Source organism: Centroberyx gerrardi, chromosome 14 (genome assembly GCF_048128805.1).
Source record: "Centroberyx gerrardi isolate f3 chromosome 14, fCenGer3.hap1.cur.20231027, whole genome shotgun sequence".
In the NCBI taxonomy this organism is placed as follows: domain Eukaryota; kingdom Metazoa; phylum Chordata; class Actinopteri; order Beryciformes; family Berycidae; genus Centroberyx; species Centroberyx gerrardi.
In genome coordinates this window covers 15,542,110-15,554,708 of record NC_136010.1, presented here as the reverse complement: position 1 = coordinate 15,554,708, position 12,599 = coordinate 15,542,110, and the positions used below count along the sequence as shown (strand labels likewise).

At 41.2% G+C, this 12,599-nt stretch overlaps 2 protein-coding genes across 2 annotated transcripts; one reads left to right on the top strand and one right to left on the bottom strand.

The window, feature by feature from the left end:
- The first annotated feature begins 1,090 nt into the window (after positions 1 to 1,090).
- csf1b (colony stimulating factor 1b (macrophage)) lies at positions 1,091 to 5,285 on the top strand. The gene is made up of 9 exons (XM_071920811.1): positions 1,091 to 1,132; positions 2,670 to 2,783; positions 3,212 to 3,274; positions 3,397 to 3,567; positions 3,781 to 3,985; positions 4,077 to 4,213; positions 4,701 to 4,744; positions 4,838 to 4,875; positions 5,118 to 5,285. The coding sequence occupies exons 1-8, from the start codon at positions 1,091 to 1,093 to the stop codon at positions 4,872 to 4,874; spliced, it is 813 nt and encodes a 270-aa protein (XP_071776912.1). The 3' UTR covers position 4,875; positions 5,118 to 5,285.
- Positions 5,286 to 7,947: 2,662 nt separating this feature from the next.
- Positions 7,948 to 11,282, bottom strand: LOC139928315 (fibromodulin-like). The gene is made up of 3 exons (XM_071920807.2): positions 11,241 to 11,282; positions 10,124 to 11,026; positions 7,948 to 8,281 (listed from the first exon to the last, which is right to left on the bottom strand). The coding sequence occupies exons 2-3, from the start codon at positions 11,019 to 11,021 to the stop codon at positions 8,130 to 8,132; spliced, it is 1,050 nt and encodes a 349-aa protein (XP_071776908.2). The 5' UTR covers positions 11,022 to 11,026; positions 11,241 to 11,282; the 3' UTR covers positions 7,948 to 8,129.
- Between the last annotated feature and the right edge of the window lie 1,317 nt (positions 11,283 to 12,599).

Below are 12,599 nucleotides of genomic sequence, written 5' to 3'. Positions count from 1 at the left end.
AAAAAAGACAGTTGCCCACATTCAATAAAATCTAAGCTAAGAAAGCAATAATTTTGCAATAGTGCATGACTTTACAGTATTGAATGACTGAAATACATGTGTTTATAATGTGTAGTGTAGGAATTTACTTCCTGTGTTAATACATCCCAGGCCAAATGGTTTTTTCTCTGTTGGAGTCCGTTGATGTCTTACCAGAAGAATTCCCCCATCAAAAATAGCTCACAAAGGAGTGCGTGTGTGTGTGTGTGTGTGTGTGTGTGTGTGTGTGTGCGCGTGTGTGTGTGTGTGTGTGTGTGTGTGTGTGTGTGTGTGCGTGTGTATGTGTGCGCATGTCTTTTTCTTTAGGTCCAGTTCAGGTCTTACATATATAGCAGTACACACCCACCCTACTAAACTACACTTTATTGGGTGCTGCATAACAGCGGTAAAAACTACAAAATTCAGGATTCCATGGAATTACATCTTCACCTGCCTTGAACAACCATGCTTTCCTCTGTAGATTTCCAAAGTAATCTATATGTGCAGATCTCCCAGGTCAAAGTGGCTTATTTTTGTCCCTTGGTCATGTCATTGATTCCCATTAGAAAGGCTGTGGAAGATGTGGACCAGTGTTTTGAATGCAGATTACTTACAAAGGGATAGACCACATTCAAGAACAGATGTTACTAGCACCGACTGCAAGCGCCCACATTTTTTCCTGTTTTCCAATTTTTACAATCTCCCAGGTACACATTTCCCAGAAAAGTTGAAGAGAAAGGCCCGCATTGAATCTAAAAACCCAAGAGTCAATTTGTCACTACACATCTGCAGAGTCCGGGACTTTGTATCTCGTCGAGCACATGAGAGAGGTGGGAGGTCTTTAGAGACACAGTCTGTCAGCCGAGGCAGCCAGTCTCTGTTTGAACTCACTCTGTGCAGGAGGAGCACATCAGGCAATGCTAGGAGGAGCAGCGGCACATGAAGAAGTGTCAAATTTACTTAACAGCAAATTCCTTTCTGTGGAGTGAAACTGAATACAAGAAAAGGATCTCTTTGCTTCAATGTGTGTGACAGAGGAGTCTGGTGTTTTCCATTGTCAAACGCGTACCAGATGACCATCCTTGTGCCAACCCTGATTCAGAGCAAAGTTAAGGTAGGTGGGACCTTTCTTCAATCAGTGCAATATAATAAACCACTAATAATACACTCAGTACACTGAAATACTCATGCAGAAGTTGCGTATATAACCTTTTTGGATGTGTTAGTTTGTGTATAAAGTGCAGGTTTGTTGCGTGCTGTCGCTGACCTACATAGAGACATCATGGGCAGCATGGAGAAAACAAATCATGTGATAATATGTGACTTTTGTATCATGTGCCTCTTTTGCATTTGCCGCATGGTTGTCGCGTTCACAGTTCTATTAGATTACATTGAATTTGATTATGTATCATGATCAATCATTAAGTGGATTCCCAGTAACAGTCACAGGTTGCTATGATGGCATTTCCTCGAATTGCATTCAATTTTGTTTGGTGTGTTTTCATTTTTGCTTGAATAGTTAAAACTATGATGACACAAGGTATAATTTATTCCATTGTGGTCCCTGAAAAGCATGAAAAACAAGTACAACAATATGTACACATCATGATTATTCAGCAAACAAAAGTGAAAACACACAACCAAAGAATTACACGCACTTACAACTTCCACTTAAACCTTTCGTAATTCATGAAGACATCATCGCTGATATCTGAACAGGGGTTAACTGTGTAGGCTGAGCATTCTATGAGGAACAGAGGGGAAACAACTAAATATGCAAGGACAAATACTTTTGTGGATTTCAAAGAATTGCCTTTTGTGTCTTAATACATGTCAGAAGTCAGCCAGGCAACAAATCAACCATCTTGTATGGTTTCAATTCAAGATTTTGCTGGCATCTATCTGTCTTTGAGAAACGATAGCAAAAGCAGCATCGAAGTATCAGGTCAAGTGAGTCAAGAGGTTGTTTTTCAGGCAATGCTTTCCAGCGCAGACATTTTGCCTGCAGTGAGAGGAACCTGCGTTTTTCCACTATGTTTTAATTCCTGAGCGCAGTGTGTGTTGCCATTTCCTCCATCACTGACAGTAGCGTTTCAGTGGTTGGTGCTGTGTCACAGACATATGGTTAAGAAAACACGCTTGCCATCATCCACATTCCCCCTTGGCTGTGTGGGCTAGATACAGTGGAAGAGCAAAGCCCATCTGGAGCCTATTTGGATGTTACGGTTGCCAGAAGGTGCTTGGTAGCAAGTAACTCTCTGAAAGACTCCACACCTTATGCATTTTGCTCTCCCGGGACGTGCTCCCAGGGCAGGGAGCATTATTTAACCCGCAGCCAGAACTTGTTTTGATTTACACGAGGACATGTCTGCTAAGAAAATGGGCATGCACATTGCATCTTCATGGGCTAGGTTCCTCTGAGGTCATGTTGAGCATAGGACATCGATGCACGTAGTTTCTCACCGTTGCCACAAAGAGGCACTGTACATGTCTTGCTGATGCACAGGTTATAAACTATCAAGTAGGGCTGATGCACACACACACACACACACACACACATACATATATATGTCATAGATGTACATGTGTATATATGTGTCAGCTGAGAGTTTAGAGTTTATGAAGATAATGTATGATTGCGTCAGTTGCAGGTAAAGTGTCTGTGTGTGCTTATGTTCCTGAGCTTCCCTCTGACTATGGCTGAGGTCCCTGGTCCATGCAGACACTCCATCACTAGGGAGCACCTGCTGACAGTCAGGCACCTGGTGAGTGGAGGAAACCCTTTCAATCACAAAGTTGTTATTTGCTCCCATAACAACACTGCTAAGTATAAGAAAGTTCCTTTGATTGTTTTTTTGAACTCATTTTTATTCCTAAAGCTTGCATTAATCCAAAACAATCCTTGACATAAACCGTCAATCGACAGTTCATTGAAGGGAGGGGAGAGAAGGGCAAAAAATGTTAAGGTTGTTAAGTACATAAGTAGTTGACAAGTCATCTTGTCCATATCCAATCACGTCCTCATCCTATATATTATGGTCACTCACACACTCAAGTATAGTATGATTGGAATCTGTCTTTGTGTAAAAGTCTGTTTTCAATTGTAGCTGTGCTGTCATTCGTTCCATTGCGCTCCTTTGATTGTTTGACCATCTTACACAGTCCAGACTGAAATCTCCTGTTGTTTATACAGATGGATAACCAGTTGAGGACTGGGTGTTCAATAACCTTCACGTTCATAGAACGGAGAAGTTTGGTAAGGTAACTTTTACTTTATGTGATTGTTTCCCCGTGAAGCCTGAACTTTGACTGAATCAGACTTTCCGTTTGCCGTGTCATGATTTGATTTTTATTACCTCTTTTGTTGATATCCCACAGAGCAAATGTTGCTTTGTAAAAGCCGCTTTACCTTGGATCCTGGAGCTGCTCACCACCCACTTCAAATATACAAGGGGTTCAGTCAATGACGGCTATGTTCAGTCTGTGAGGGCTCTCATCCTCAACATCTACTCTCAGAAATGTGTGCCTCAGATTAACGAGGAGGTAGAGGTAAGTGTGTTTCGGAGCGGTGATTCAGAGGATGTTTCAGCTGTTTTTTTGCTGAGGATTGAAGGAATACTGTTTTTTTTATAATATAAAACATAAAAAAGAAATAAAGTTATTTGAAAAACAGCCCAACACAAAGAGATAAATCAAGAAAACTACTACAATAGTATGAAGACATTCAAGTTATGATAAAATGTTTCTCGGAATCTGCCTCAGGACAAGCCAGAGAATTTTGAGATGCCCTTCACAGGCTCTCCTACAGAGGCACTGCAGAGGGCTTTGGAGGTGCTGTCTGCGTACTGGGAGCTGGTGACCACCAGTGACACACCAGTAGACTGGAGATGCCAGAGGGAATACACAGAGGCCTTCGGTTCCACCACAGAGCTATCTACAAACCCGTCCACACAGCACTTAACGACAGGTGGGGACCTTTATTCGTTGGGCGAGCTCTGTCATGAATTACGTTAATTTCCGGAGCTACCGTGAACATGGATCACATGTCTCTCCCACAGACACAGCTGGGAGGAACTCGATGAAAGCCTCTCAGAGAAGTCCAGAAAGAGACCTGTACAAGCTTGGCTTCATCATCGCTTCCATCTGCGGAGGACTGCTGTTCATATTTACTCTCTACTGTCTCATCACACAAAAGGTACCAGTGCATATGTTTCCTTCAGGAACTCAGGGATTATACACAGATTATACATATAAATCATGCATTCCAGTCATACTGCAATAAAGTAAGACTTGGCAGCATGGCTGTACTCTCTAGGGTACTCCGTCATGCAGGAGTACCACCCCACCCTCACTGGTAAATACTGAGCACAGCCAAACCAGGTGGAGGCTGGAGTTAAGATGAAAAGCAGAAATAGCATAAATTGCAGCAGCGCCTGCACAAAAGCGTAAGTGCACAAAAGTGTGTGTTGGATTGGATGGTAAAAAAAGACTAGCATATTTGAATTTGGTATGTATGTGATTTTGGTATGTCAGCTATAAGCTGAGACAGTTGTATGACTTAGAGTGTCATGCAGGATCCAGCTTGGTTCATCTAGTTACTCATTATATGTGTCTTTTTTTGTTGATTGATTTCAGTTGTGAAAAACTGACCGGTTTGAGAAAGACTTTTCTTCCCAAAACAGAAAACCCATATGCCTCACAGATCACGGTCATATATGAGCTCAAGGTAAGGACACATTGTAATAAAAAATGTAAAATGACAATCTTGTCCTGTTTATTAGAATTCCTCCTAATACATACCTTTGTCATCTGGATTAAGCCGAGACCTGCAGGACATAGAGATGGAGGCACAATAACGTGAGTACCTGCCTGCCCCAGTTTGTCTGGCCTGCATGTCCTCAAACAATAACAGATAGACAGACAGCTAAGCAGGGAGGTCAGGGTGTCAGTCACAGGGCAGCTGGAGCTGGGAGGGGTTCAGTGCCTTGCTCAAGGACACTTCAGCAGGACAGATGCTTGTGTCGGCCTGAACGTATGGCTGCAGTGCTCATTTGTCCATATATTGTATGTATTTTTAACGTTTTTCTTTCTCTCCTCAGAGGCAGTGAAGAGCACATCGCTGCAGCGGTAGATGGAACGTATGTGAAGCTGGACATTTTATCCATCATGAACAAGTTTTCATATCAATATCATGTGTGTAATGTATCATGCTCACCTATTTAATCTGAAGCTTGGCTTTGAGTGAGAGCAAAGCGGATCTTATTATTTGGGATAATAATGTGCTATGTATATTATGTTTATGTTATATCTATTGCAGATATCTTTTCAAGTTCTCTAAAAAAGTTTTATTTTTACACCAGCTATGTCTATGTGGAATGATGTGTCTCCATTTTGCTATCACATAACCAGTTGTTTGTAGTGTTGTTCGGCAAACATTTCCACAAGTTATTTATTACTTTGACTCTATTCAGTCACATTACTGATAATAAAACTAAACTGTCTATATTTGTAATCCAAAAGCTAGTGTTTCCTCTACCAGTGCTTTGATTACATGGGTAAAGTGCATGATTTATGCAATGAAATCACTTCAAAAGAACCACAGCAGGTAATGGCTTCATTAAGGGCTTTAGCTTTATAGCCAATATCTTGTTTTACTGAACACTTTACGAGGGATACAAGTATTAACTTTTCCTCGCTAATTGTTGCCTTTTTCATGGCTTTAGAAAGCATGCTAGTCGTCCTCATTATCAGCCTACACTGCTGATCAATACAAAGCCTTAATGGTGCCAATAGTTTTAGTTTTTAACAGTTTTAAATCTGTGGGAAGTTTTCATTGGCAGTGAGCTGTTGTTACTGGCTGAGAGTTGGAGAAAAGATCCTGATAGCTGTGCATTAACCAGCACTACAGAGGCTTCACAAGAATAACGTCTTCCCTGCACTGGGTGTAACAGCAATGGGTGGGGATGAATCTCTGCCTACACTTTACTCATGGATAACATATTTCATTACTGCCTAGTAGTGACGAATAATAGGATAATAATACTGAGATAGTCTAGTTAGGCAGTGCCCAGTTTCCTAATGTTATTTTGACTTTCACTCAACTCACTAATAGCACAGTGTAATGCTTTCTGACTGGTGAGTATTAAATTGCGTAAAGTCTGTGTTTGAAAAGAATTGAACAATTTCCCACAAAGTGAGAAAACACTCACATGTGTCTCAGAGAGGATCACATCAATAATTCCTCGGGAGAGATTACTATCCCACATCTGATCATGTGCATGTGTGCTGGCCTCTATTCTGTTTTTGAAGAATCTGTATAGGAAGCGAAAAAATACGCACACAAAAAAACACATGCATTCCCCCTCACCCCACAGCTTCTGCCCCACCTTGTGCAATCACAAGTTAATCTATAAAACCCTTGAATTAATTTACCAGCCTAGTGCTGATCAGTGTGCAAACCATAGTTACAAGAGCAATAAGCCATTCCTCATCCCAAGAAATTGTTCTATTACAACAGAAGGAAAGTATTTCTATAATTCAATTTAGTGCCTTTCTGCTGAGGATTAAAGGCAGCTGTGGAAGATGAAAAGGCAAGCCTTTGTCTTCAAAGGTATTTAGTTAAAATATGTGGAAATTGCCTAAGACCAGTTAAGAATTGTCAGGAGGGATGCCGCCCTTTCTCTCTCTCTCTCTCTTCTCTCTTCTCCCTCCCTCTCTCTCCCTCTTCTCTCTCTCTCTTCACTCTCTCTCTCTCTCTCTCCCTCTCTCTCTGTCTCTCTCTTCTTCTCTCTTCTCTCTCCCTCTCTCTTCTCTCTGTGTGTGTGTGTGTGTTTCTCTCTGTCGAATTAGAGGAAACAGGACATAAAATTGTTGTTAAAAATAGACTGTTGTCAACAATAAACTGGAGAGACAACTTATTTTTCACAGATACTTTAATGTAGTGATTGGTGGACTCTAGAAGAATCACTCTACACACAAAAATGATGGATGATAAGCGGATACAAATTAATTTACTCTCAGTCAATTCAATAGAAATCCTGACTTTCTGAGTTTACTGACTGCTAATCTGTAAAGTACAAAATATCTCAGTGATTTATAAATAGGCTCAGAGGATGGATGGAATTAGATTACACCAAACAGATAACAAAAAATGACTGAAACGCGGTTACTGAGAAAACTCCACAGCAATCAAACAATAGTTACTTGTGAAACAAATATATGATTACTTTTTGGATTATTCAGAGTCATATTTAAAGAGAAATGGGCATTTTCATAGTTAGATTGTAGACAAAAACATGATTTTCAACTTCAATGGTTGATTGTTGCTGTAAATAATAATAGTAATGCTTCCGGCATAAACTGGAATAATGGAATAAACTGTCCATTTTACTTATTATATATTATTGCTTATACTTACTTACATATTCTATTGATTTTGCAGGCAACAAAATCAAAAAGTACATAACATCAATAGGATTACTTGGTAGAATGTGTGTAATCTAATGGATTATGTTTGGAAAGTAACCTTGCCAACCCTGAATACACATACCGGTAACACCAGTCTGCTATTGCATAATCTAATGAGAATCATGTGTTCCTGCTCATCCTGCTGTCACTTTGCTTTGTGCCACATGATGGAAGCAAAGGTCCAACTTGAATCTCACACTGGCACGACCGTTTTAGGGGTTTTTGCCCTTTGCTGAACATAAAATCAGTTATGACTTTAGATATTTATAGGAAAGTATTGCCAGAAAAAATATAACTGGTCATAATAGTTAGTATGCAGCATGAATAAAATGTCAGTCACCCTCTCTATCATCCCAAAGATATGTCATTCTAAAAAATATTACACAAGAGGAAATTGACTACACTGTGGTATTTCCCATTGACTAATACTGGAACTGTTTAATCATTTGGAATGATACCAGTAGCTCTCAGAAAACTTTAGCAACACATGCCTATGTCAAAACATGATGGACTGAGAGGATCATATGCTGTATAAAGTAGAAATAGCTGTAATGAGGCCATGGATGATAAGAGGAGGGCGTGCTACAGATGAAGAAACAGCCTGGAATGAGTCGAGACACATCGATGAGACGGATTAGGAGGCGCTACACATCGATGAAGGCGGCAAGGCGTAAACAGTACGCAGTTTCAGCAGGAATGTCTTTGGCGCTGATCTCATTGGCATCCAGGCGCAGCACTCTCAGCTTGGAGAAGTTTGTCATGTCCACCACACCGCAGAAACTGCCCAGGGAAAACTCTGAAAGAAGGGAGAGGAGGAGAGGAGGGGAGGAGAGAAATACGGATAAGGAAGGACACAGGTTTATTTCTCATCGGGTGAATTACCTGTCATGTAAAAGCAGCAACAGAGGAAAGCTCATCCTTCGAAAAGAGCAGGTGGTTCAGATCAGTGTTAGTTGCTTATAGTGTGTGTGTGGTACAGCAGGCTGGTGTTGGTTGGGGTTGGTTGTCACTAGAGGGCGCTGTGTAATAATATTCATATGAAAAAGGTCCCATCTGGTTCTGAGCATACCACTGCGGTTATTACACCGACAAGACACTAAACCTTGAGCTGAGAGAAATTTTCTGTGTTTTTTAGAGCTGCAACGATTAATCGATTAATCGATTAGTTGTCAACTATTAAATTAATCGCTAATTTTTTAAGAAAAATAAGTCAAAATTCTCTGATTCCAGCTTCTTAAATATGAATATTTTCTGGTTTCTTTACTCCTCTATGACGGTAAACTGAATATCTTTGGGTTGTGGACAAAACAAGACATTTGAGGACGTCATCTTGGGCTTTCGGAAACACTGATCGACATTTTTCACCATTTTCTGACATTTTATAGACCAAACAACTAATCGATTAATCGAGAAAATAATCGACAGATTAATCGACAATGAAAAGAATCGTTAGTCGTGTTTTTCGTAAGTCAGAGTAAATGTTCAACTTTATGGGATTCACATAATAAAAGTTTGTATGTCGTGTGTATCCATAAACACGTATTTCTGTTGAAAAGGGGAGAGGGAGAGCTTCGATTTAAGTTTATATTTGAGTTGCTAGGTCAAGCTGTGTGGTGGCTAGCTAGAAAGTTTGCACAACAGGCCAGATGCGGATGATTGTCTCGCTGTGCCAACCAACCCCATCAGAGCAGTTATCTTTTGAGTTATAGTTAATTATTTATTGATTTCGATTCTTCTATAGGCAGGGAAATGGTCAGAAAGAAAGAGAAAAACTTATGTTCAGGGCTTTCAAAACATTAGCTGTCATGGCTGATCATGGCTGTCTTGTCCACAATAGCATTCCACCAGAGCCTTCGACAACTCTTTACTCTGAATAAAGAAATGCAACTTGTGTCGTAGGCTACATTGTGAGATCCTCAGTTATATATTAGGGTTAGGGTTATGGTTAGAGAGGAGTTTTACACACACTGAGGTCCACAAACTTCCTTATACGTATTCACTGCCTGAAAATCCCCCGAAGTTTGAGTGACTGAATCAGGGCAGGTCCTGATTGGTTTTCTGGTTTCCTTAAAGGCCAACCACAGCTAATTATTTAATAAGCGCAATAGAGTCATTCTTTTTACACATTTGAAGACTGGCGTAGCATAAAAAAACCAAAATGCTTGAAAATGTCTATATTTTTTGCATTTAATCTGTTGAAAAATATAAGGGACCCCACACCATGACACAGTGTAATTTGATAGTTAATAAGTATTTGAAACTATAAAAGAGATACCCATTTTTACCCAATACTCTGAGCTTTCTACTGATGTTGAAATGAATCTTGTGATATACACTGTGACTGACTCAGAGAAATCAATGAGAGGATTAAGTGTGGCAACAAGCTCCGGTCGCTCCTTCCCAACAGTGAGTTTATAATATATTGATGATGATGAATATTATTTTTATCTCTTATGGCATCACTATAATATTCCTGTAATATTAAAATATTAAATATTAAACATATAGGGATAAGGGACTTATAGATTTGCTGTCATCCTATCCTCCTATCCTTACTATAGTTATTTTGTTTTGTGCCAAACAGCTAAAGCTCTTATAGAATATGTGAGTATGAAGAGTTGGAGAGATGTGGTCATACCTTTGATCTTATTGGCTTGTAAATAAAGGTTCTCTAGGTTCCTATTGACAATGGGGATCTTCTCCAGCTTGTTGTGGGAAAGGTCAAGCTCGACCAGTGTGCTGACATTGAAGACGCTGGAAGGAATCCCTTTATCTGTCAGCTTGTTATGGGCCAACCTGACAAACTGCAGCTTGGGATACATGGTGAGGAAGTCGGCCGGGACGCTGTCTATGCTGTTAGACTCCAGGTAGAGCTGCTGCAGCCTCTCAGGGAGGTTGTCAGGGATCTTCCGCAGCTTGTTTTTCCTCATGTCCAGCATGGTCAGAGACTTCAGTCCCTTGAACGCACCACCAACGTCTTCTATGACATTTGCATGAAGCTGGAGGTTGGTGAGGTTGGTCATCCCCTCAAATGAGCTGGACAGGATTTTTGAGATCTTGTTGTGGCCGAGTCGCAGGTCCTTGATAGACTTGGGCAAGTTAGGAGGAACACGAGTGAGCTCATTGTGGTCCAAGTAGAGCCGGTCCAGGTTCTTGAGCTTGCTGAAGACGTTCTTGCCGATCTTGTCTGAGTTGAGCTGGTTCTGGAACAGCACGACCCAGACCAAGCTGGTGGCGTTGTCGAACACCCCGTCCTGGATGCCTGTGATCTGGTTACGCTGGAGGTAGACGTACTTTATGCGTGACGGGACGTAGGGGACGTGCTGGAGGTTGCGGCTGTGGCAGTACATAGCCGTGGGGAAGGTGGAGGGGCAGTCGCACTCCAGGGGGCAGTCCTCCGCCTCGCCCCCGGCCCACTGGGCCGCAGGGTGCCGGCGACGACCTCGCAGGTGGGACAGCCACTGGAACTGGCTGAAACGCTGGCCCACACTCAGATCCACTAACCCCACGATGAGGAGGAGCACCACAGTCCGCATGATCACTGAAGGAAAATACAGAGAAAAAAAATGATTTAAAATGATGTAAAATTTGGGCTGTATCCCAATACACCAGCCACAATCCCAAAATTGTAATACACATAGTTGTGTAAATATTTTGCAAGTAACATTGAAATTAGCAGTTATCTTGATCTGCAAGTAATTGACTGATTTACATCTTTAAATCAAATTCATTAAATATATATGTGCTATGCCTACCAGCCAGTTGTTCAGAGGCAATCCCTCCTCACTTCCCCTGTGTCGCTCTCAGACTGAGTGGAGTATGGGCTTGGTATAGAGTAAATATCCTCCTCTCTCCCCAGCTGCAGCCCCAGCCACACAGTCTCATTAGGACGCATACATTTTCCACTAGCATGTAGAGCTTACACTGCAACATATCACCTCCAGCCATGTCAATATCAATCCCATCTGGGGACTGGCGCAGACATCTGCTATTTAACAACCTTGTTTTCCCTTGCTGTGCTGTGCCTTATCATTAGCACAGCCACTCAGGGGTCTGCCATGCTGTTTCTGGTTATGATGGGTAGGTTATGGAGGAGGGGTGGGGGTGAGGGTGGTGTAGAGGTAAAGAGGACTCATGGAGTTACTTCACTTTGCATAGACTGGATGCTAAAATCTATAATGCCTTACTCAGATTCCTCAGTGAAAAGATAAAACAGTGCAGCTCAATTGTATCTCTAAAACTAGCTGTTATAGCATATTTTTGTCCATTATCTATGTTTCAACATATGTAACATCAACTGTTATCTCTCCATAATCATCATCCTTCAACACGTTCTGCTTTTTTCTCGTTTGTGGGCCCTCATACCAAACCGTGCTCTGTACCTGCCTGCTCCAGGGCAACTGAAACTACTCACCACTTTGTACAATTACAGTGTTTAAGCTGTAGAGAAAGTTAACATATGCTTGTGCTGGCGCCTGCGTCGCTGTCAGACAATGACCGCCATTATCATCCTGCACCATGTCTACAAAAAATATGGGCGTCATCATTTCCGTCCTCTGTTAAAACAGAATAAATAGGAGGTGGTGTTTCAGTGATCATATTTATCTGCATCCTCTGCACCTGTGACGAAGAAAAGGACTGCGTGCCCTTTTGAAATGGGAGTCATATGTAACAGTCCTTAATCACCGAACACTTTCATCCCATTTGAGAGGAGTGGAGACCTGAGGATACACAGATGGGACCCTTCTGCACAGATAACTTGGCAGATTTTTAGAGCAGAGCTTTCTGTGGACAAAAAATAACCTCAGGTCTAAAACTAAGACCACATTTTATAACAGAAAATGTGTTAGTATACTTATTTTGGTATACTTAAGTGCCTTTACATTAACCTATCCTCAAATAACTATACCTACTATTCTGTGATGGCTGTCCTGTCACTATTAATCATGCCTGCTGTACAAATTTCTCATCATACACTAATCCTAAAATGGGAAATGCAAAATGTTTACCGTAAAACTGTGGTGTTGGATTTATAAATCATGACCGCGACTCCCTTATAGTCCATTAGTACATACCATAGACACAAATATTGTTTGTGACGGGATATTTTCTTT